Source organism: Spinacia oleracea, chromosome 2 (genome assembly GCF_020520425.1).
Source record: "Spinacia oleracea cultivar Varoflay chromosome 2, BTI_SOV_V1, whole genome shotgun sequence".
Classification (NCBI taxonomy): Eukaryota; Viridiplantae; Streptophyta; class Magnoliopsida; order Caryophyllales; family Amaranthaceae; genus Spinacia; species Spinacia oleracea.
In genome coordinates this window covers 4,497,969-4,522,410 of record NC_079488.1, presented here as the reverse complement: position 1 = coordinate 4,522,410, position 24,442 = coordinate 4,497,969, and the positions used below count along the sequence as shown (strand labels likewise).

The following is a 24,442-nucleotide window of genomic DNA, read 5'->3' as shown; positions in this document are numbered from 1 at the left end:
GGCAATTAATTTGGATTCCTGGCTTTATGGTTTTTCCGCATGAAATATATATGATTTATATGTATCATAACCTAACAACCGGTGGCGCGGGCGGCGGAGGTCCGGCGGCGGTCCGGCGGTGTGAGCAGCAGCCGCAAAGGGGAAGCAGGTGTAAGAGAGAGAGAGGGTTTGTTTGCTTTTCACGTGAATTGAAGGAGAGGAGAGGTTTGAGAGTTTTTACGTGACATTGAAACATGGGTAGGGAATATGGGTGTATTTAATTTGGGCTTTGTCAACTTGGGTTAGGATTAGAATTGAGTTTGTTTGAATCCAAAACCGGTTCGGATTGTTTTCTAAATTCAATCGTGTTTTCGTAATTCAAATTTTTTTCAACATCGAATTCTAAAATTATTTTTGATTTCATAAATCGTTGAAATATTTAAAATGTATAAAAATAAATATTTGTAAGTTACATATTTATTTCTAAAATTCGTAAATTCTATTTAAATATAATTAACTATACGTTAAAATACATTAATAAAATGTATAAAATTACGGGGGATTACATGAAATCTCATACCTAGGGGGAATGGATTCTATCTCCCATACGGCCATACCTACCTGGAATGGATTGTGCATCTCATTCATGTTGTTTGGTTCATTCTTTCAATGAGTACTTTTTTTGTCTAATTAGTTATAAAAAAACACGAGAATTCTCAATGCATTCCACAATCTATAATCTAAATTTACTATAAACAAAAAATATGAATTTTATGATCCATAATCGATTTTATGAATGATCAATTACCACAAAAATAGAGCTTTCTTTGTGTTAAGATATGTTAAGATATTAGATATTATTCTGTGAATATTCTGTAGAGTCCTAAATATGGTATGTTACCTAATATGAGTCCTACATATGGTATGTTACCTAATATGTAATCTAGGGTTTAGGTAATGAGTTGTACTATATATATACGTGTGTTATTAATGAGAAGGATACGAGATTACACAATATTTGACATGGTATCAAGAGCTTAGGGAGATCCTACGACCCGTCTACAAAAAAAAAAAATATCCCCTGCCGGTGGGTTAGAAAAATAAATCCACCGGCGGGATTCGTAATTAATATAATAATTCCGCTGCAAATTGGTAGAAGATGAGGTTTGTGTTGGAGAAAAGACTCGTACTTGGAATCGCGTCCAATTCGAGTATTCATATTGAGATAATTGGTGAGTTCGAAAAGAAAGGCGTTCTCATCAAGAGAGAAAAAAAAAAAAGTGCAGGTTCGAAAAAAATGGCGTTCTTGCTCGATTTTTTTTAATCGAAGAATGGTGATTCCAATCGCAACGTTCGTGAAACTGCCGTTACGATTGAGGGAGGGAGTTAAGGATAACGTAGTTATCCTAGAGGATAGAATATCATATGAGATAGAGTTATGTTATATGATACGGGTGATACTGAGGGAGTGTCGTCACCTACGGGTGATACTGAGGGAGTGTCGTCACCTACGGGTGATACTGAGGGAGTGTTGTCGCATACAGGTGACAATGAGGACGTGTCGTTGACTAGTGGCGTCGACGAAGGGGTGTCGTCGCCTGTGAGGGAGGAACAACAACATTATACACCCAGTCGAGTGGAATCAGACGTCGTCTCAGCAACGACAGGTGTCGATGAGACGACGTGTAGTGATGAGAGTGAGACAAGGCAGTCATCAGCCCGTCGTATGTGTCGAGACTGTCGACGAAGGTTCAGTTAGCAGATATCGTCACTAAAGCGTTGGGGAAGAAGCAATTTGAGTTTTTTTTGAACAAGATGGGCATTCGAGATCTACATGCTCCACCTTGAGGGGGATGTTAAGATATGTTAAGATATTAGATATTATTCTGTGAATATTCTGTAGAGTCCTAAATATGGTATGTTACCTAATATGAGTCCTACATATGGTATGTTACCTAATATGTAATCTAGGGTTTAGGTAATGAGTTGTACTATATATATACTTGTGTTATTAATGAGAAGGATACGAGATTACACAATATTTGACACTTTGACACCAGTAACATAATAATGGCGGGTCACATATGAGGGAAAATCTAGCCCCACGCATATCTACAAAACTAATTGAGAACTCCTGCAATCCTCCATTGTTGATGTTTACGAAGTTCCCACTTACACTTTCATAATTTCTTGATTGTCAAAATGAAGTACTCCGTAAAAAACACAAGCATACTTATCGAAATTTTGTCAGAAAGCATAACACCTAATCGGAACTTGGGGGCCGGGACATTGAGAACGTGGGAGGTGGTTACTGAGTTAGGGATGGGGACGCTGGAGAAGATGGTGGTCGTTGGTGGTTGATGGTTGCTGATTGAAGGTCAAAGTTCGCCGTCGATGATTGAAGGTCAAAGTTCATCGGTGATGGTATTCAACCCATTCCAAAATGCCCAAGCAAACGACCCCTTAGTTAATATTTATAATATATGGTTTTTAGATTATATTATTTTCCTCCCTATCCTCTACTAAGTTGGATCAAATTTGTAAATTCAACATTAAGGTATGAAACATAAGTCTTTCTAATTTATTTTATTCCAAATAAACAAGTCGATGGGTGTAATCGAGTTGTCCGTTTTGGGTATAGATACGGATCAATCCATTCAGGTTGGGTTATATTTGTGTAACAAATTAACATACATGTCAAAATGGGTCCATCCATGTAAGAAAGTATTTGATTCACGTAAAAATCAAGTTCATTCAGCCCATGCCAATTCAAGACGCATATATTGAAAATTACAGATCGAGTACCTTTTTGCAAGAAACAAACTTATTTCAACTACTATGTATATTTGATTACGGGCATGTATGTTTGATTCGAGTCAATTTATTTTTGAGATAACATAAGATCATCCAATCTTATGAACAATTAAAATTCAACTCTAATCTATTCAAGTTTCGAGTCATCATTTTTTTTCTAAAAAAAGGTCTCATATTAGATCATTTGAGTTAGATAAGTATTGCATGGTCTACCAAAAATTAGTCAAGGGCCATGTTTATTCAATTTGTAATTTGTAATTTGTAATTTGTAATTTGTAATTTGTAATTTGTAATTTGTAATTTGTAAAACCAATCTCAGATAGGAAAGCATCAATTTTTTTTTATTCTTTTTGTTGAGAAAATTTCCAAACTCACAAGAAAGAAGGATACAATCATACAAGTAGAAAGCAAAAAAATTAGCAACGGATTTGCAAATGAAAACTTCCCACAGGTGACAAATATAGAAAAAGCCGACGCTAAATGTGTGTAGATGATGATATCACTCTTTCGATCTTTATCCTCAAGTGATCTTTTTCCAATTCATCTGCCTACATACACACAAAATCAAAAGTTAAAGACTTTGTTTTTTTCACCGTATTCGTATTACTTATTAGAGCAGATCATAAAAAAGTAAAAAAGACTGACACAAAATATTCAAACCAGATTAGATCAAATAAAAAGTTAGAAAAATCAGACAAGACCAGATAAAGTGAATAAAGCCTAATTTCGTAAAGAAAAAGAGTGAACTATTACTTTTTCAACCATGTTATTTAATAAGTCCATCAATTAAAGCAAGATTAAGACTTAAGGTAGTAAACTATTATTAGTTCCTAAACACAAGCACAAGTTGGATCCTCATACTATACGGCATTAATTGATGCAATAGAGTTGTGTGCTACGTTGTATGTATCTATCAAATACTGTAAACAACGTACTTCTGACGCTTTTAATTAAGTCTTAACTACTTTGATTGTAAATAATAGCACATGCACAACTATTGATGCAGTTGTATCATGTATGGTACTCCTACTCAGTACTCACTACTCAGATAGATGCATTGCATCAAGGATTTAAGGCTGTTAAAAATTGACCTGATCCGACCGATATCCAACGAAAACAGAATTGACCAGAAAGAAAAACTCCACATGTTCAATCCGCATGAATATAATAATCCCGCTTAAAAATTATCCGATTATATCTGAGCCGATTATACCCGATCAGTAACCAACTAATAACCCGATTTAACAGCCCTTTATTGCATCCAATAACTTAGCAAAGGTTATGCCAACGATGCTTACAGTTTTTTTTAACGTACTCCAATCGGTAAAATATTATAGCGTTTTTCATCGGTTACCGTAGAAAGTACGGAGTAAAGTTAAAAATTATACTTTGTACTGGCTATCAATTATTACGAACGGAGGAACTATACTACTCCGTATTCCGTATAAATATTCCTAGTTGTCAGTTTGTCACAATCGGCAGAATTACATAGTGGTAAAGGCTTGACCTCATAACCTCAAGGTTATGTATATGAAATCAAACTTCACTAGGGACTTTTTGGAGATGCGGATTTCTCTTATAATAAGGCTGACCAGTAAAACTTAATGAAAATACATATACAAGCTACCAGTTCAGTAAAATCCCTTCATCTTATCTTCTAAAAAAAAAAATTAACCACAAAATATGTGTATTCATGTCCCCGTCAAATGCAACATTAATTTGTTGTGTTCAATTAGTTGTGAATTGATTCAATCTAGAATCCATATTCTAGTTCATACTTACTGTTTGAAATTCAGGAACATTATATTCAAACTCTTGATTGAAAACCCCCCATATGTTTTGCGTGGAGAATAATTGACTATATTGCCTCTATATTCCCACTCAATACAAGAATTTGATTTATGTCCTTGTCATTTTTTTGGTATTTGTTTTTTGCCAAGACACAATCGTTGTCAACTTCCGTTTTAAATTAAGTAATAGTTGGTACTAGTGGATGTCGAAGTTAATTGTGTCAATCAGAATAGTTGGTTAAAGTTATGCGAGGTAGCAAATCTGTGTGGATGTTTAAGTTGTGTCGATTAGCTTAGTTCGCTAATCAATCTAGATACTAAATAATTCTTTTATGAATCTCAATTTGGATTTGGTCTAAACCAAACCTGGTTTTACATGCTACTTATTTTCTTGAATGTATAACCCCTTGAAAAATGCAAATATCTACATTATATACAAAACGAGTAAAAAAAACCTTCCTACACTATTCTTAGCTGTTTGTACGCTAGTTATATACTCCGTAAATAAGAAATCTTCACTAGGGGTGTTTAAAATTCGGCTCAGGCCGGAAAATAGACCAAAACCGGGTTATATATGGGCTTGTGAAACCCAAAAATATCTTCATTATCTATAAAACAAGTACTCCCTCCGTATTTTTTTAAGGGATACACTTGCCTTTTCCGGCCGTATTTATTTAAGAGATACACTTGCCATTTTTAGTAACTTATCAACCCCACCATCTAATTAAATAATACATCTAATATACCCTATCTCCCACCATACTATTAAACAAATATTTTCATAAACTCACCCTACCCTCCACCCACCATAATGACATGGTCCCCACATATTTAATAATTAAAATATCTATCCAACCCCACTTGCTTTATTATTTTATTTCATTCAATTATTCTTCTTAATACCCGTGCCCGGCCAAGTGTATCTCTTAAAAAATACGGAGGGAGTACAAAACTTCCTACAATGTTCTCTAAGGGCTTGTGAAGTTGCGACTTGCGAGCCATAGTAAAGATGGTTGCGGATCGGGCTGACCCCATGCCTAACCCGACACGAAAGCTCGACCCGGCCCCACGGAAAAGCACGGCCTGACACGGACATTAAGTAGTGGGCTGCATTTTTTTTCGAACAAGCGCGACAAGATCTGACCCGCTACGACAAATACAGTAAAATTAGGCATAGGCACGACGGCCCGACACGTGGGCCTTGTCCCCATTTTTAATGTTTTGGCCAACACAACCAGGTTCAATATAAACGGGCTTGTTTTGGTTGGCCTGTTTAAGCCCACGGCCTGTAGGCTCGACTCAAAACCCAACCTGACCCAGTCCACAACCACCTTTAAGGCGCACGACCACAACCACCTTTAAGATACGGCGCACATCCATCTTTACCCTAACTTAGGACAATCTATTGATTACTCCCTTAGACAAATTAAAAATATAGTAAAAATATAGCAAAAAGAGACTAACCTCGAGAAAGACTGTCTTCAAAAGTCTCCCAGCAAAAGCAGTGATATGAGCTGTAATAATCTTGAGCTTTAGAGACTCAAACATCTCACATAATTTTACCATTGTACCCTCTCTTTTACTACAAGTCAAGCTCACTACTATAGTCCTCTCCCCCACGTATGACACCCTCACCTGCACACAATCAAATTTATTTATTATTCTTCATTTTAAATAACATTATTATTATTGTCAATTAAAGTATATTATTGTTAATATATCTATCCCCAAATAGTTTATAATTTTAATCAATATAATATAATTTTACCATATCTTCAAGATTTAGTCAGACAATTATTGCACAATATATTAAATTGGGAATAACAATTAATCATTCATAATAAAGCTACAACTACCAAAATTAATTCAACCCCACAAAAACTGGAATAACAACAAAAACAAATTGATTGGGGTTCGTTCAGTATCACTATCAGTTTTCAATTTTCGATTTTCATACTGTATGAATTGGATTCAACCATGAACAATAATATTAATCATGCGAAAACTACGGCCCGTTCGGTATCGTTTTTTACAAAACTAAAAACCAAAATATGAAAATTGACGGTGATATCGAACGAATCACTTTTCGTGGTTTTCATATTTTGGTTTTTAGGCCCTGTTCTGCTCACCTTATTTCAGAAAAAATAAGTTCAGATAAGATAGGGTTGACCAAGTATAACTTATAACTAATTCAAATAAATTTTCATAAGTTCAGATAAGTTCAGTTGAGTTCAGATAAGTTCGGATAAGATAAGTTCAGAAAAGAAAAAAAGTGAAAATCAGGTGAATAGAATGCAAACTTAATTTTGTAAAAAACAGAAAACTGTAAATAAAAAACGACACCGAACGTGACCTAATTAATTAATAAAAAATGATACCCAACGTGACCTAATTAATTAATTAAGAACACCTACTTACTTCTAAATCATCAATGACAGAAGATCGGTAACAACCATTGGAGTCATAATGTTGTTGTTGTTGTTGTTTGCGATGATCAGTTCTTTTTTTCTTGGACTTGATTTGTACAAAAGGCAATTCTTGATCATAATCCATCATTGAACAACTATTATTATTGCCATTCTTCGATCTTCGATGTTCGAGATCCGATATGTCGGATTTGATCCTCCGTTCTTGTTCATGGAGCTCTTTTATGTAGCTTATTGCGTCCTTAATTATCGACGCTTTGTCCATCTGTGTAATTTTATAAACAAAATTGTGTCGATTATTTTTCAAATTTTGTGTGCTCAACCCAAACAAAACTGGTAAGATTACTAGAAATAGAAAATTCAGTGTATTGAAAACAGTTTCCAAATCTGGTAGCCTGTCAAAAGCTAATCAAAACATACCTGTCAAAAACTAATCAAAACATACCTGTCAAAAACTAATCAAAACATAATCTAAAATATACGAAAATTGATCACTTTTTTTTGCTGAAATATAAACAGAAAAATCAATTCTTACCAGTTACCACAAAAAAAAAACAAAAACAAATTGTCAATAGCATGATTATTGAAATTGCAATTCAAATTGTAAATCTTACTGTTTTAAATAGTTTTAAGATTCAAATATGATCTTAATATTATTCACTTTTTCCAAGAGTAGCAAAAACCTCTTAAACTTAAATCACAATGAGAAAGTTATTAATAGATAAATATCATTAATTATTTCTTATTTAGCTTGTAAACCACTATAAATTTCAAGTATTAAGTCTCACTTTTAGTGAAATATATTAATAGATAGATATCGTTAATTATTCCTTATTTAGCTAGTAAGCCACTATAAATTTCAAGTATTAAGTCTCACTTTTAGTGAAATTTATTAATAGATAGATATCGTTAATTATTCTTTATTTAGCTCATAAACCACTATAAATTTCAATGATTAAGTCTCACTTTTAGTGAAATTTGAGGATAAAATCTTAATTATTCCTCATTTACCTCTTAAACAACTGCTCATTGTGGTATATAACTATAAATTTCAATAATTAAGTTCATTTTCAATGACAATTTGAGTATATATTTCAATTATTAAGTTCAATTTCAACAAAATTTGAAAATAATAATCTTAGTTTAGTGTACCTTAGTAATGTTGGGAACAACTGCTCGAAGAGCGAAAAGGCGTTCATTAAGCTTTTGTCGACGCTTTCTTTCAGAAACGATGTTCTTCGAAGTCATGGAAGAAGCACAACCATCCGGCGAGCTCGAATCGTAGTCGTAATAAGACGATAAAGTGTCATCAAATCCCAAACTGTAGACAGAAATCAAGAACAACCATTAAACTGTAATCATAATCAAAAATTAAACTCGATTATACTCAAAAATCAACAACAATCATAATAACAGTAACAGCATTCGTAATTCCGACGAATAAGACGATAAGGTGTCATCAAATCCCAAACTGTATATACAAACAGAAATCTAGAGAAATTAATTAATTAAACTCGATCGTACTCAAAAATTAAACTCGATTATACTCAAAATTAACAATACCTGTCGAATTCTTGATTTTGGAGGTACATTCCGATGATGTCTGTTTCCCAGAGTGGGTCGAAGTTGTCCATTTTTTTGTAATTGAGTTTTTTTTTTTATTATTATTATCAAATCAAACAAAAAAAATCTGGAACTGGATGCTTTTCTTTATAGGGAAGAAGCAGAGATTGAGAATCGGACAATTTTCTCTTTCTTTTTTTGGGTTTTGTTTAATTTAATTAAGTGGTGAATTCGTTGGACAATATATATACACATAACATACTGTAAGTGACATGGACGGGACAATTATTTTGGGTATATTTAGACATGTAAGTGACCGAGTGAATGGGAATGAGGTTAAAATTGGAGGAAGACTTTTGAGGGAACTAATAGTTTTTTTTTTTTGTTGCATTTAAAAAATTATTTGAAGCACGTGAAAATTTTGCTTAAATTTGGATTGGTTGTGTTGAAATGATCATAACCGTCCATGTGGTCAGTGAACAGGGTAACAATATCGATGGTTGTGGGCCGGGTCGGTCGAGATTCAGGTTGAGCTCATGGGTCATGGCCTTGAACGAGCTCGACCCATGCAAGCCCACTTTGTATCGAGTCCGGACATGTCGAGTCAAAATTTTTAAAATAGGACTCAGGTGGACGGGCTTTCGTGCCGAGTTGTAATGCCGAAGTCTATTTTACTAAATCTAGCATGTTTTGTCGTGTCGGGTCGGACCATATCTTGTCGTTATTTTTCCAAAAAAGATACGGTCTAAGCCGGGACCACGACTTTATGCTCGTGTCAGGCTGTGCTTTTTTCTTGCTCGTGTCAGGTCGGACCTCAGGATGCCCCGACCCACAAACATCACAGGTCATAAGGTTTGAGCCCATTTAGATTGGGTTAGAAATAGAGCTGACAATGGGTTAGGTTGGGTTGAAATCAGGTCGACCCATTTATAAACGGGTAACCCGACCTGTTTAATTTAAACGGGTTGAGATTTTCAACCCAATCCAACTATAAACGGGTTGACCTGAAGTTGACCCGTTTAATTTTATTTTCCCACTTTTAAGTGTAAATTGACTTGGCTATAGAATTGCTAGGTGATTTTTTTGTAGCATATCTCATAGCAAAAACTAATACTTCAATATGTATTTGATGAATCAAAACATCATTAATTATTCAATTTCGAAAGAAAAATGAGAAATAAAACCTTTCAAATAACATTTTACAGATACTTGCTTGAACTTAAACGGTTAGCCGGGTTGTTTTCGGGTTGAAATTTCAACATGACCCAACCCATTTAATTAAACGGGTTGAAAAATCTTGACCCAACCCCTTATTATTGGGTTGGGTTCGGGATACGTTGGTGGGTTGGGTCAATTTTTACTAGCTCTGATTAGAAACCGTTGATGAGATTTTAGGAACCGATTCATTCGGGTACGGTCAATGTTTTGGGTGTATTGGAACTTAAGTTGGTGATAAAAATTAGTTGCATAAAATTAAATCTACAACAAACTAGAATAAATGGAGGAGCAACAACAATGATTAAACTAAGACAAAATCCAGCACATAATTAACACAGTTATATTAATCGAATATGTAAGCCTCTTACAACAACTTGAAAGATGGCTCTTTAGATACTTCTCTAGGACAATGATTGATCCATATTTGTTCTATACTGAATGACACTAATCTAGCAAGGTAACGAGCAGCAAATTTACCCTCTCTTTTGGCATGAGACCAAGAAATAAAGTCAAGCTTTAGAGCTTGCCTCTAAGATGTCCTCCAACATCGAGTCGAGGTCAGTAAAGAAGAGCCGTTGTTAAGCCGGGTTATGAGTAGCTTCCGATGACATCCTAGCCCGCTCGTCTACACTAAATAATAATGCACATTCACGTTCACTCTATATCCCTCAGGGAAGAATGTAATATGCACTCGGAAGAACCCCCTTGGCGCACTGCATACCCTGAGTGCATATAAGAAATTTCGGTTTATCCCAGAGTCAAGTCATTGATGTGCAACAATTTCAACTTTTCACAATGAGAAAAATAACATTTCTCAATTGTTCAAATATGATTCCCATCCATCCTTGTGTAGCTTTTCAGCCTTTACCAACACATCGTTTCTAGCATCTTCGAGATACTGGGCCATTCTGCAAGAAAGGAAAGGAAAGTAAGCGTCATGCTCTGTTCTGTTCACCTTATTTCCACTTATTTAAGAAAAAATAAGTTTAGATAAATTTGGTTAAGTTCAAATAAGTTCAGTTCAGGAAAAATAAAAGTTACCCAACTACAATTTATAACTTAAAGAAGTTCTGATAAGTTTTAATAAGTTGAGAAAAGTTCAGTTAAGTTTAGGTAAGTTAAGATAAGATCAGGATAAGTGAAAATCAGGTGAATAGAACGCATCATATGTAAAAAAAACTCTTTTTGGTTTTTGCTCGTCACTTTTTTTATCCCTCGTGTTTTTGACAAGATATAACGCCTTAAGAGTATCATATTTCTTAGGGTGAAGAAAAGTAGAAGAGTTCAAACCTAGACTTCAAATCTGTATCAGCAACCCCCAACATCCTCACTGCAAGGAGTCCAGCATTTGTAGCATTGTTTATCGCAACTGTTGCAACAGGAACTCCTCTAGGCATCTGTGTTGATAAGATAAACAGGTCATGTTTAACATGTCATCCAAATGCATATACTTAGGGACACAACAAACACGAACACGGATCAGATAAATAATACTTCGTACGAAGTAGTACATGAAATACATGTAGAATAAAAGCTTCGGGTTATTACATTTTCGTTCTACTAATCTACGCATTGAGGAAATCATGCAGTGTGCAAGGGACTCGTAAGTCCTTGCACCGTGCCACATACATATATATATATATATATATATATATATATATATATATATATATATTTCCTCCGTTCCTTAAATATTACACCATGTTGACTTTACACTTCCCAACACACAACTTTGACTCTTAATCTCTCGAATTATGCAAAAGTAAAATATTATATTATAGAAAATTGATGTTTAGAAAGTATGTATATCGATACGAATCTAACAAGAGCTTACATGATTACATATTTTCTTACGTATATATTACAACAAGAGATGGTCAAAGACACATCGTGAATAATGTAAAAGTCAAAATGGTGCAATATTTGTGAAACGGAGGAAGTGCATAGCCATCTTGGATTTCCAACACTTCCTCAATCCAAATAGGAAGATGTAAACAATTAATAAACTTGCAATCAGAAATCTGCAAAATGATACCTGAACAATTGATAACAGGGAATCCATTCCATCCAACGAGGAACCACGTACAGGGACACCAATGACTGGCAGTGGAGTAAGTGCTGCGACCATACCTGCAAGACGCGCACTAGATAAATCAAGGGGTTGTTTGATTGACATTTAAAAATGGGGGAAGTGGAAGTTTATGGGAATTTTATAGATCGTTTGGTTGACATTAAAATGTGAAAATGGAGGAAGTTGTAATTCATGGGAAGTTGGAATTCCTACAAAACATGGGAAGTAAATTACCTAGCCCTCCTTGGTCAATCAAAATTCATGGGAATTTCTAATTCCCATGTTGTCAACCAAACAATGTAAGGAAATTCCTAGGAATTTAACAAGGGAAGTAACTTCCCTTAAATTCCCATGTGAACCAAACAAGTCCTAAGATTGTCAATATGATGGGAAGGAAGAAACAATTGTTAAATGAGTAACCTGGCAAATGTGCTGCACCACCAGCACCAGCAATGATGACTTGGATACCTCGTTCACAAGCAGACGTAGCGTATGAAAACATCAAATCTGGGGTTCTGTGTGCAGACACAATTCTGACCTACGCAGTTATGACATATGCCGGAAAATATCATGTCAAGATTTATTGCAGCTGATGAGAAATATAAAACACAGAAAACTTGAGAGAAATCCACCTCATGTGCCACTGCAAACATATTTAAGATCCGGGAAGCTTCCTTCATGACAGGAAGATCTGAATCGGATCCCATAACAATTCCAACTTGGACAGAGACTGAATAAATAAAAAATGACATCGCATAAATTCGCATAACAAGTTGGCAAGGTTGACATATAATTAAGGACAACTATACAATGCAGCTCACTTTATAAAAACTTCGAAATACCAAGTAGTGTGGGTGGTGTTGCATCAAAATAGCTGATCCCCGCTTCACTAAAGCTATTCGGATATTTATTACTTGTACAAATTTTCTAGCCGTGTGGGGATAACCAATTAATTACTTCCTCCATTTACAAATAGTTGCACCACTTTGACTTTCAAGTTTGTCAATGCACAACTTTGACCGTTAATATCTTTAATTATTTATAGTAAAATATATTTTTTTAATATATTTTGAAAGTAGACATTGAGATAAATCTCACAACTTTTTTATATGAGATCATTTTATTTATTTATGTACGTGTAAAAAAAGAGTCGGGGTTAATATATGAATAGTGCACAAAGTCAAAATGGTGCAACTATTTCTAAACGGAGGAAGTATTTCATAAACTGCTTTCATTGCATTGGTAGAACTTTAAAAGCACAATGTAAGCAACGTTTATCCTAACATGTAAAAGTATGAAGAAGCCAACAACCAAAAGATTGGCATGCTAGGTTTTAAAACCTCTCCCTGGCTCCGGCATGAAGAACGGATTTATAATGATCACATGAAAATGGAAGGAGCAGGCATCGCTAAGTGGATCCTGTACCATGTACTCGGACAACAGGCTAAGAAGATGATTCCTCCGTTAATCCATATCTAAAAAGTTGTAATATTTCTTCCCATTTGCTGCTAGGTATTGAGAAATTTGTTAGCAGGACCTTTTAAAACAAAAAGTTTGTGAGATAACACCTTTTATTTATCAAGATATGTGAACACGCATTAGGACCTGTAGGTTTTTGTTTATCAAGATGGGAATCTGGGATACACACAAGTAAACGAGGAATAAAGTAACACCTAAAAAGAGATGTTATCTTGACCCATATTTGTAAAATCATCATCCCAAATCATTGTCTACAAGGAGTCAATGATTAGCCTACGAATTCCAAACAACATTTCACAATTCTCTTCTTCTTTAGTTATCGAATAGAATGGACTAAACCAAAGTGGTTCATTAAGTTATTTGTGCTTATTAATTGTAAAATAGCAAGTGATGGCTAAATATAAAACAAGAGTACAAACCATCTGACTTGTCTTCTTTTAGCAAGGATTTCAGATGTCCCTCCACAATGCCCATAGAAGAGCCAACAATGGTGATGTGACCCATCTTGCGTTGCCTTTTCATTTCTGCAAAAACAATTTCCAAATCAGCAGTGTTATGATTTCATGAAACATGATCATCTAGCATCTGCGAAGTGTAAAATTTCTAAGAAACTCAGGATTGAGTTCTCTCACAAACCTAATTTGTTATACCAATGAACAGACGCCCCTGGCAAAGCTAGAGCTCTTCTCATGATATCATGAGCTATAAAGAAACCTGGTTCCCCCTATAAGAATAAAATGAATTAAACATGTCATTTCACCATGGGGTGATTCAAGTCGAAGAAATATAAACAAGTCAGTGTTATTAACAGTTCATCAGCAAACTCAAATTCTGTGGAACAGAACTCAAATCTTGCAACTTGAAACTTGTTCCCTTTTTTATCCAATGGAAAAAAGAATCACCTCATCTTCTCCCAGTATGTTATACATGACTGCAGCTGACGTCTTCATAGACGGATCACCGAGTGGAAGACCAACAACTGCTCTCAAGTGTTGCTCATACTGAGAGGTATAACAAGATTCAATAGTATGATGTCCACTGTTATGCGGTCTTGGAGCTACTTCATTAAGAAGGATCTGCCGCGAAAAAATGTAAACTTAGTGTAAAACGCAAGAACTGAAAAAAATGGTTCACAAATGTATGAACTAAAATATATCAAGTGAATGAAAAGAAACCTCCATTGAGGCTTCGTTTGGTAGAGTGGAAAACGTTTTCATGGAAAACGATTTTCCCTTTTTCAATCATTTTATGTTGTTTGGTTTGACAAGGGATGAAAAACAATTTTCCATAATTCCCTCAAATGTGGAAAAACCTTTTCCATTTGAATGGAAGGGAAACCATTTTTCTCCTTACCTCCCTCTCCTTTCTTCCCCTCAATCTTCACCATCTTCTCCCATTTTCTTTTAAGGAACCAAACAAAGGAAAACTAGTTTGGAATTGTGTTCTCCCTTGGTAAATGTTTTCCATGGAAAATCATTTTGCAATGAAAACGTTTTACACCAAACCAAACAGTGCCTGAAAACAAAAATAAAGTCAAACCTCTCCAGAATCTGTCAAGAACAACTCTACTGCAAAGACACCTGCTCCTTCCAAAGAGCTTACAGCTTTATGTGCAACATCAGTGGCTAATTTTCTTACTTTCCATGGTACAACAGCCGGAGCCTTAACAATGTGACAAATATTTTCCCTGACAAAACATTATGTATATGAAAATAATGAGGCACTTAAAATGGTTGAACAACTTTCCAAACTCTACAAAAAATGCATACTTGTGTATTGTTTCAACAACAGGATAGCACAAGACAGAATTGTCTCTTCCTCTAGCAACAATGACAGCCAATTCCTGAAAGAAATAAGCATCTGAATTATCACATGCTAATCCACCATAACATGTTATGATGTAAATGAAATGGTAATAAGATCAAGCAGGGATGCTAAAAAAAATTTTGCATGTATTAGAAATTGCTAAATGTAGCCTTAAGGGCTAAGTATAAAAAACTAAAAGTACAATACTAAACATTATACAATCAGTAATAATAGCAACCAATTTATAATTTTGTCACGAATTCCTGAATTTACTTTCTCCATTCGAAATTAATTGTAACACTTTGAGTTTTTCACTTTTTTATACATCTATTATTGTGTAAAGTAATGTCGAATTAGTATCATTGTTTATCTTCAGAATATCAACAAGTTGTATTGGCAAGCATGAAAATTAAATTGTTGCAATCAATTTAGAACAAAGGAAATACTATTACTTTGGGAATACATCTGATGCTAATACCTAACCATTACGGCTAGATAGAAAATACATCAACTAATTTGTTGCTGTTTTTTATGACCGATTGTGCTGAAAAGAAAATACTCAATGACAGAGCGAGCTGGATGAGAAACTTCCAGTGCATGTCAACAGAACTTGTGAAACATAACTAGTGCCTAGTGAATTGGATCCTCTGTGTACCTACAGCTTGCATATGGCAATGACGAAGAAAAAGAATGGTGATTTTGGTGCAGCAAAGACCTCCTCTGTTACCCGGACTCTTCATTTTACCTCAAATACCCGTGCCAGATCCTCGACACTCTAACATGGGTATGGACACTTAGTTTTGGACCAAAATCATGCAAATTTTTCACAAAATAGCCGTGTCGGACACTTGGACACGTACCCGTGTCGGATATGGGTATCTGAGTCCGGGTAAAACAGGACCTCTAAAGCTAGCTCTTTTAGAAATAATTCTCAATCAATAGAGAAAAGACTGGATATTGGCAATGGTTGTGTGATTATTGTTCAGTGCACGTGAGCACCAAGTTTCATAAAGGAACTAGTGGACTACTGCCCGAGAATTAGGTGGATTTATCTATTGCTTCCCTGGCAAAGATTGAGAAGCAAGATACTGGATTTGCCAGTAGTTCTGTTAGTCGGGTACACAGCTGGAATGGTACCTTTCTGTGAACAGTTGAAGATAGATTGCAAGTGTTTTGGTGGGAACTGCAATCCCGATAGCTGAACAACGAAAATAGAAATCAACAGGACAAATTTCCTCAATTTTTCTCTCTCCCTTCTATTTATAGAAACTCTATTCCTATTGCCTCTCTTATCTTACTAATTTTTATCCTTCTTCCTCAAGGCTCAAGCTATTATTCCTAGCAATGATACGAAATTAACAATTTAACACAGTACCCTTTCCCCTTTTCGCCCAATTCTTAGCATCAAATTCCAAGCTTTCAAGAAAGTCACTATTCAGATGGATTCTCAAATATACAATCAGAAATTCTAGCAAAACCATAGCAACTAGTAAAGTACCAAATTAGGGACAAATGGACAATGCTTCTATATGCATATTTGGAAGTAAGTACTTTTCTTACTCTTGTTAAACCCTTAGGGGGCTAGGGTGTTAGAATGAAAGATATGCGCCCTATAACCATATAACTTTTAAGGAGCTCCTTTTCTAACTCCTTGGAAAATGAATTGAGACTAGAATATATGATTAATAGGGTTACAAAACAAAATTTACCGCTTAAACAATTTACAGATATTCTCAATTTTCTGATGAACTTGACTGCTTGTAAAACTAAAATTGCAGTATAAAGTTGTTTCTAGTGTGAACTCTACATATCTTAAATCTCCTGTTAGACAACCAAGCGTAGGAATGCCTTGAATGTACGTAAATAGCAGCAAATCTTATAAAAAGGGAGCAACTTCAGCCGTTTAACTCATGTTCTCCATGTCGTTTATTCTAATAAACTTGGCCAGATCGTGTTGTGCATGTAATACGTTTACTACTATGGAGAAAATAATATAGTTCAAAAAAGTTCCAAAATTGTTGCTTAGACTTATGTAATCAACAAAATAATTATTTATAATATGCACAACATCAATGCGTAAATGAAAAACTAAAGGTCAACATCACAACCAATTGCTTCCAATATAATATATGATGCTAACCTTTACGAATGGAGCCCATTTCTCAACATACAAACCTCGTTCATACCCTCCAAGTGCTGCAGAATACGAAAATCATGTTAATTTTGCAAAATAAAATAAAATAAAATGCATACATGGAGAGAATCAGGAAGCAAAAAGAAGGGCGAGAAAGCTGACTACACTAGACAGTTCAAACAAAAAAAAACATCAGGTTGCTCACAACAGAGGTAGTGAAATTGAAAGCTACGCATTAGAAAACATGTACAGAAGGTCGATTGCTCTGGGTGTAGTAAAAAAGTCATTCATGCTTTGGGTGTATTTGTTTTAACTTTTAAAGAATTACGGAGCATAACTAAACCATACCAGTGACTGCAGAAGAAAGATCATCTTCACACTTAGCAACAGCATTACCGCGTCCATCATAGGCAAGCCTTTTGCTCTTAATCATAAGTGGATAACCAAATAGCTCTCCAGACCTCTTAGCACTTTCATAATTATCTATCTGCAATGGACACAATTCAGCAATAAAATCCAAAAGAAAGAAGCAACACATACTTCCAAAATATGTAGACACGCCGGTCATAAGGCACTACCCACCTCCATAAACTCAGGCAACGGGATCCCATGTCGAGAAAAGTGTAATTTTTGAAGATATTTATCCTGCGCATTACATGTAATATCATAATACAGATAGATTATTACCAACAACAACAACAACAACAACTACAAAGCCTTAGTCCCAAAATGTTTTGGGGTCGGCTAACTCCGCCTGTGAGTGTCGCGTATGCGGCATTCACTTGTGAGTGTCGCGAATGCGGCATTCACTTGTGAGTGTCGCGAATGCGGCATTCACTGTTGGTCCCAAGCCCGGATAAAAGAGGAGGGTCGCGGTAGATTGGTGGCGGCCAGCGGTGAAACTAAGTCACATATTATGACATGAGATAGATTATTACCAACAAAAAAAAAATCTCAATTCTAATTTGAATAATAAAAAAAAAACGGAGTCTAATCTCCATGAAATAGTGCATATCATACTCTAATTGCTTACTCACATGCCTACACAAAAAAACAGATATAAGTTTCATAACTAAATCAAATTAATTCGCAGGTTTAGATTCAGTAAAATCTTGGATAAGAAAAACAATTGCCAACTTCAAGAAAAAAAAAGGAACCGAGCTCATCCAATTTTTGCACATAGGATAGTCATAATGTAAGCGTAAATTCTATACCTGAATTATTCTAATGGTAGAGGCTTTGGGTTGGCAGTCAACTCCTTGTTTTTCAAGCTTATCAAGTGTGGCAACATCAACATGCTCAATCTCCACAGTCAAAACTCCACATCTAGCCACCAAAAAGAAAAACTTGTTCATTACTACCGAACATAAACGAAGTTAGAAAAACAAAAATACTTGTTTAATACTATCGAACATAAACAAACTTAAAAATACTAAAATCTTGCAACCTTTTTGCAAATTCCTCAACTGTGGCACTGTCATCAAAGCTCCCAACCATATGATAATGTGACAAAGAACTAGCTGGGCAGTTCTCTGAAGGGTCCAATATAGCTACTTTGATGGCCAGTTCTGATGCAGCTTGGCATAACATGCGACCTAGCTGCCCGCCTCCCAATACGCCCATAATCTTTTCAGACACACCATGAACAGATACAGACACATTCTCATTCCTGATCAAACACAATAAAGCAACAAACAAATCCAATATCATCGTGAAAAACTATTGAAATCATCAATCCACCAATCAATTAGTACATAATTCTTGTTATAATGAAACTACACATGCTTCATTTACAGAAAAAAACTCCCAATTACTACCGAACATAAACAAACTTAGGAATAAACAAACCCAATATCGTCGTGAAAAGCTATTGAAATCATCAATCCACCAATCAATTAGTACATAATTCTTGTTATAATGAAACTACACATGCTTCATTTACAAAAAACTCCCAATTACTACCGAACATAAACAAACTTAGGAACAAACAAACCCAATATCCTCGTGAAAAACTATTGAAATCATCAATCCACCAATCCAATCAACTAGTACATAATTCAGAGTGATTCCAAATCAATAACTGTTATTGATGAATAGTACAAATCACACGGCATAATTGTAGATAAATAGGTTTTTTAATATATACAATTAACCTCAATTTTTATTCATTTGAGTTCAAATTTTTTTTCATTTAATTCACTTTTTTAGTTTCTTTTTCTATTTTCACCTCCTTTTTTGCCAATTTAATTACAAAAATGCTTATTTGCACTATTCAAAAATTATTGATAAATACATTTCCCATAATTCTTGATATTATAAAAACATACATGCTTCATTTACCAAAATTTCCCAACTAGAATATAAATACATTTCCCTATACTAATTTTGAAAAGTAGTTCCTAATTATAAAGATTCTGCAAAATACCCCGATGCTTTTGAGAAAAAACTAGAACCTTGAACCCAGAAAAACCCTCAAACGTGCAAACCCCCACAACAAAAAAGCACGGTTTTTGGGAATGCAGCAGTGCAAATTACTGGGAAACGCATAGGATTAACAAACAGCAAGTTTAAATTAAGAATTAAAGTAATTAACTTGAAAAAATTGGATTAAAAAAAGAGAAAAAGACTTACTTTATTGAAGAATTAGAATCTTGAATGGAAGCTTGACAAGAGATTGAAGGGAGTTTGTTGGTGTAATCTGACTTGAAAGAAACAGAGGAAGAAGACGAAGAAGAAGAAGCCATGGAAATTCCTGAGAAGAAAGGAGCGTGCTTTGTGCAGGTAGGCAGTGAGCAGAGAGCAACCTGTCGTTGAAGAAGCATCTCTCCCTGCTTTGCTTTCCCTGTTGTTCCGTTTTGCGTCTGTAATAGACCGATTTCTCGCAATATTGCTAAAGCAATGGGTAAATTACCATAAAACTAAAGATGTTTTGGGCTGGGCCAGCCTGAGGACCAACTAGGCACGAAAAAGCCTGGTATGATACGAGCACGAAGTTGTGGGCCGTATTTTTTTTAAAAAAAAGGCACGGTACGACTCAACCCGACATGACAGAACACCTAACTTTAGTAAGCTTAGGTTTAGGCACAGTCGTACGACGTCACGACTCAGCCCGGTACGAGGGTCATTGATCCTGGACGGGGCCTGGGCTCTAATTTGAACTATTCGGCCCAACAGTCTCTCATCCTATGCAGAGTGGGCTTTGCGTGGACCGGGCATATTTAGGCCCTCGACTCGAAGCCATACTCAGCCCGGCCCACAACCATATTTACATTAAACTATTTCTCCTTAGCTTTATTTTATTTTATTTTTATTTTTTATCGCAGGGAAGTGAGCCTTTGGTAGAATTAGTTGTTTCATGTGAGATGGTGTAGAATTTATGTTAATGTTATCTTATGCGCGTTGAAGTGTACAACACTTAGGAAACTAAAGCTAGATAATTTGTACTCAGTACTAGAAATTGAGGAGGGAACGAATGAAATATTAGTAAAAAAAAGTTGGTCATAAAATATAGAACTCCGTATTTAATCTCCTATATGAAAATGAGCAAGAAAGGGCATTTAGAATATATGCTAGCCTTTAATGTCCACTACTTTTTTATTGCAAAAGATTAATGTCCATTTGCTCATCTAGGCATCTAATATTTTGAGTAAGATTAAACGAAAAAAATTGATTTTTGAATATATTCTTGTTCTATAAGTCTAAATTTTTAAAGTATTTCAAGACACAAGATTGCATTTTTTTGAGCTTCTTAAACCTTGAAAAGCTTACATCTTCCATCAAGGCATCAACTGTGGTCATTACCAATGAGGTATTGCCTAAATGGCAAACATTGAGGGTATGTGTACGGCCGGTCTCATGTTTGAATCTATACTCGTCTCCTTTTTTAACTTATAATAATTCCTTTATGGCTCTTCCAGTTCAAAAAAAAAGAAAAATAAGAGATCAACTATAGTTTATTAGCAACACTTATTTATTTAATCACCCTTCAAATCACAATTATATTAACCTTAATCCAAACTTGCTTGTTTAATTTGATAGTTTTTTTTTACTTATGAACCTGGAAACACTAGCTAGACCTTCTTTTAAGTTTTGCTTTTCCGAACAAAGTTACCCTTCTAAAGATATTCAATAATCTACTAGCATATTTCATTTGAGATGAATTCACCTAACCAATACAACTAGTTACTTGTCCAAGTGAAATGATATTCCCCCTTTTAATACTACTACAGTACTACTATATGATCTTCCTTCTAATCCAAAGTTTCTCATTAGGGGATGATGATCCCACAATTCTGCTTATCATACGAAATTACAACAATAAAAATACAACATTTTCAGCCTAAAGCTAATGAAAACAAGAACCAAGATCATAATTTCACAAATACGAAATTAACTCCTCCAAGTTTATTGATTTATTGTTTTTCAACAAATCTCAAAATCACACTCCTTTCCAATTATAAGCAAATAGAGAATCACAACTGACCAATCGAAAATTAGGAATTCTTTCTCCAATTCATAAAATGCAATTGAAATTGAATATTTGATGGAAATCGGATGTAATTCTTCCGTTGAAATTCAAGAGAGTGTTTAATAGAAAGTTTATTATTAGAATATGAAAGGATCGAAGATTAGATTATTGAAATTTAGATAATATTGGATATTTGCATTAAGTTGGGGAGATGAACTGCACGGATGAAAGCAACATTAACTTCTAACGTTTTTAAATACTTATATCGAACTGAAAATAAGCCTTCTCATTTTCGGTGTCCGTATGCTATTGACCAGGAGACCTTTGCCGGACCTGATTATGCGTAATTTATACAAAACAAATAACTTTTTTTTTGTTGGTAGTTGGTGTTAGCACCCGGTTCACCCTTAGTTAATCCGGACTTGGGGCGAGTTTTGGGTGGATAACTTGCAGTCCCCTCCCAATTGTTGCTGCGGGGGATCGAACACGAGTTCTCCCTACCAAGTTCAGTCTCATTTACCACCGAACCAACAGACAATTGGTAAATAACTTTACATCCTAACCCTTTTAAAAGCAAGAGTTGGCTCCCAATTTTCCTTAAGAATAGTGTAATTACGAGCCTGCCCTTGAATTCCTTCCTGAATTACCACCTCACCCTGGTCACTCTATCTGGAAAAAGATACTCCGTAAATGCTTACTTCTTTCTTCGTGCTTCTGCTTTCCTCTCTCCCCTCCCATGCCTTTGGTACCTCTACCCTCTTCTCTCCCATGCCGTTGGTACTCAAAAAAAATTATCTTTCTCTTATCTTTCTCTGGGTTTGATTTCATTTTTATTTGCACAAATCGATTTCCCAAATACTCTAATTTGCTGATTCAAATGGCTTTGAGAGAGCTTGAGGCGAAAGATTAGGGTTTCAAAATGAGATGGATCGGGGCTCGCATTCATTTGACTTGGACGATGTTGTGGAAGGTCCGTGTTTCTCATTCAAGATTTGGTTTATTTTTCTTTTTCAACCGTTTGTATCTTCTCATTGATTTTGTTTCTTCATTTTTTAGGGTTTATCAGTTTGAGCATCAATGGTACCTACTGCTAAAGGTATTTCTTCCATTTTTCACTTGAATGTATTAATTTAATTTGAAGTTTTGGTAATTGCATTAATTATATCTCTCAATTTCAAAAGCTTGGCCCAAAACCATCTTTGGCACTGCAAAAGCTCTAGAACTCAACTTTTAGACTCTTTGTGAACCTTGCGCAATGTAAATAATATGCAGAAAGAAGTGAGAAAATAGGTGGTGATTCCGTTAAGTTGTAATATAACAAGGCTGCTGGAATTTTTCTTCAAAAAAAAAAAAAAAAAAAGGTTGTTGGAACTAATCTGTAAGACATAGCATCCAGCAATTTAAAACTGTTGGAACTAAATCAACTATCTGAATTTTGGCAAACAAATTTGGACCATTATGGAAGGAATCTGAAGAGTATAAAACAACTATTTTCTCATAAAACCTCAATATGGGACTATTTAGTTTTATTTACTGCTCCAATACTCTAAACTTCAAACAATATGGCTTTTTATCTACCCAACAGAAATCTAATACTCAGATTCTCAGCCAAAAAAAAAAACTCTAAACTTCAAACAATATGGCTTGTATTGTAAAGTGATTAACTTGTTTGAGCTTCTCGGTTCATTTTAGCAAGGAGGCAGTCAGGCAGGACATGTCGAGGAGTGAAAATTGAGAGTGGTTTCTCTGTCCCCACCCCAACCACTGTCACCAGTTCCTGAAGGCGGTTCTCCTAGGGGCTTTGTTTCCGACAATGGGCATTTTAGTGCTTCTGACTTTCTGAGTCTGCCGTTGTATGCACTTTCTCGTCTTATCTCTACTTGTTTATTTAATTATTATTATTATTGCTTCTGATCATGGGGCTTCACTTCTAATTGCAGGGGTCAAGATTATTTCCTGAATCTAATGAAAAATCTACAGAGGTGATTCATTTTAGCCATTTTCATCGACCTGACATTATGTTCCATGTGTATGATGTACTATACTGTAGGATAATATCAGTACAAATTTCTCTAGGAAGTGTTTGATAGGTTCTTGTAGAAGAGTTAGGGATAACCATGTATTACTGTGCTAGCATTATGGGTAATTTTCCATGTGATTCATTTTACTCGTGCTTCCTGATGAGAGGAGGTACATCGAAACTGAGATACTTCCTCTGCTTTACTTTAGTTAGTATAAATTTCCATGTTTGTTTGAAACACAATGTAATCCTTAGTAACATAGCTTTTGTCGGATACAAAGGAACTCCATTTGTAAATTAGCTTATCCAAACTGTAAACTGTGTGCAGATTTCTTGGAGCTGGCACTGCAGTATGGAAAAATTGGGCTGTGGAATCCTGTTGGTATTACTCAGATGGTGAAGTGTGTCATACAAATCAAGACTGAGTTAGTTTTCAACTAAGTCGTTTTGCATCTGAAATTGAAGGGCTTGGTGCAAGGTTATTTCTCTAGATCTTTCCGAGCTGCAAAATTTATCTATTTCCGAGCTGCCCTTCCCAGAAAATCACATTATGGAGGTATCGGTTTTGTTTTATCTATTTCTAATCCAATAAATACTGCGTATACTATTCAGATTTGCATTGAGTCAAGACTGATACTTTTTTTCCCTGTAAGTCTGTAACATATTTTGGGTTG

At 35.1% G+C, this 24,442-nt stretch overlaps 2 protein-coding genes across 2 annotated transcripts; both read right to left on the bottom strand.

Annotated features, from left to right (window-relative positions):
- Positions 1–3,108: 3,108 nt before the first annotated feature.
- Positions 3,109–8,831, bottom strand: LOC110803465 (transcription factor bHLH35). Its single transcript, XM_022008977.2, has 5 exons — positions 8,573–8,831; positions 8,162–8,330; positions 7,002–7,274; positions 6,048–6,218; positions 3,109–3,341 (listed from the first exon to the last, which is right to left on the bottom strand). The coding sequence occupies exons 1-5, from the start codon at positions 8,641–8,643 to the stop codon at positions 3,270–3,272; spliced, it is 756 nt and encodes a 251-aa protein (XP_021864669.1). The 5' UTR covers positions 8,644–8,831; the 3' UTR covers positions 3,109–3,269.
- Positions 8,832–10,091: 1,260 nt separating this feature from the next.
- LOC110803454 (phosphoribosylaminoimidazole carboxylase, chloroplastic) lies at positions 10,092–20,169 on the bottom strand. The gene is made up of 16 exons (XM_022008964.2): positions 19,912–20,169; positions 18,728–18,949; positions 18,495–18,606; positions 17,863–17,925; positions 17,629–17,767; positions 17,287–17,342; positions 15,110–15,183; positions 14,880–15,027; positions 14,243–14,416; positions 13,977–14,064; positions 13,760–13,864; positions 12,494–12,591; positions 12,282–12,399; positions 11,826–11,920; positions 11,081–11,187; positions 10,092–10,698 (listed from the first exon to the last, which is right to left on the bottom strand). The coding sequence occupies exons 1-16, from the start codon at positions 20,100–20,102 to the stop codon at positions 10,605–10,607; spliced, it is 1,884 nt and encodes a 627-aa protein (XP_021864656.1). The 5' UTR covers positions 20,103–20,169; the 3' UTR covers positions 10,092–10,604.
- Between the last annotated feature and the right edge of the window lie 4,273 nt (positions 20,170–24,442).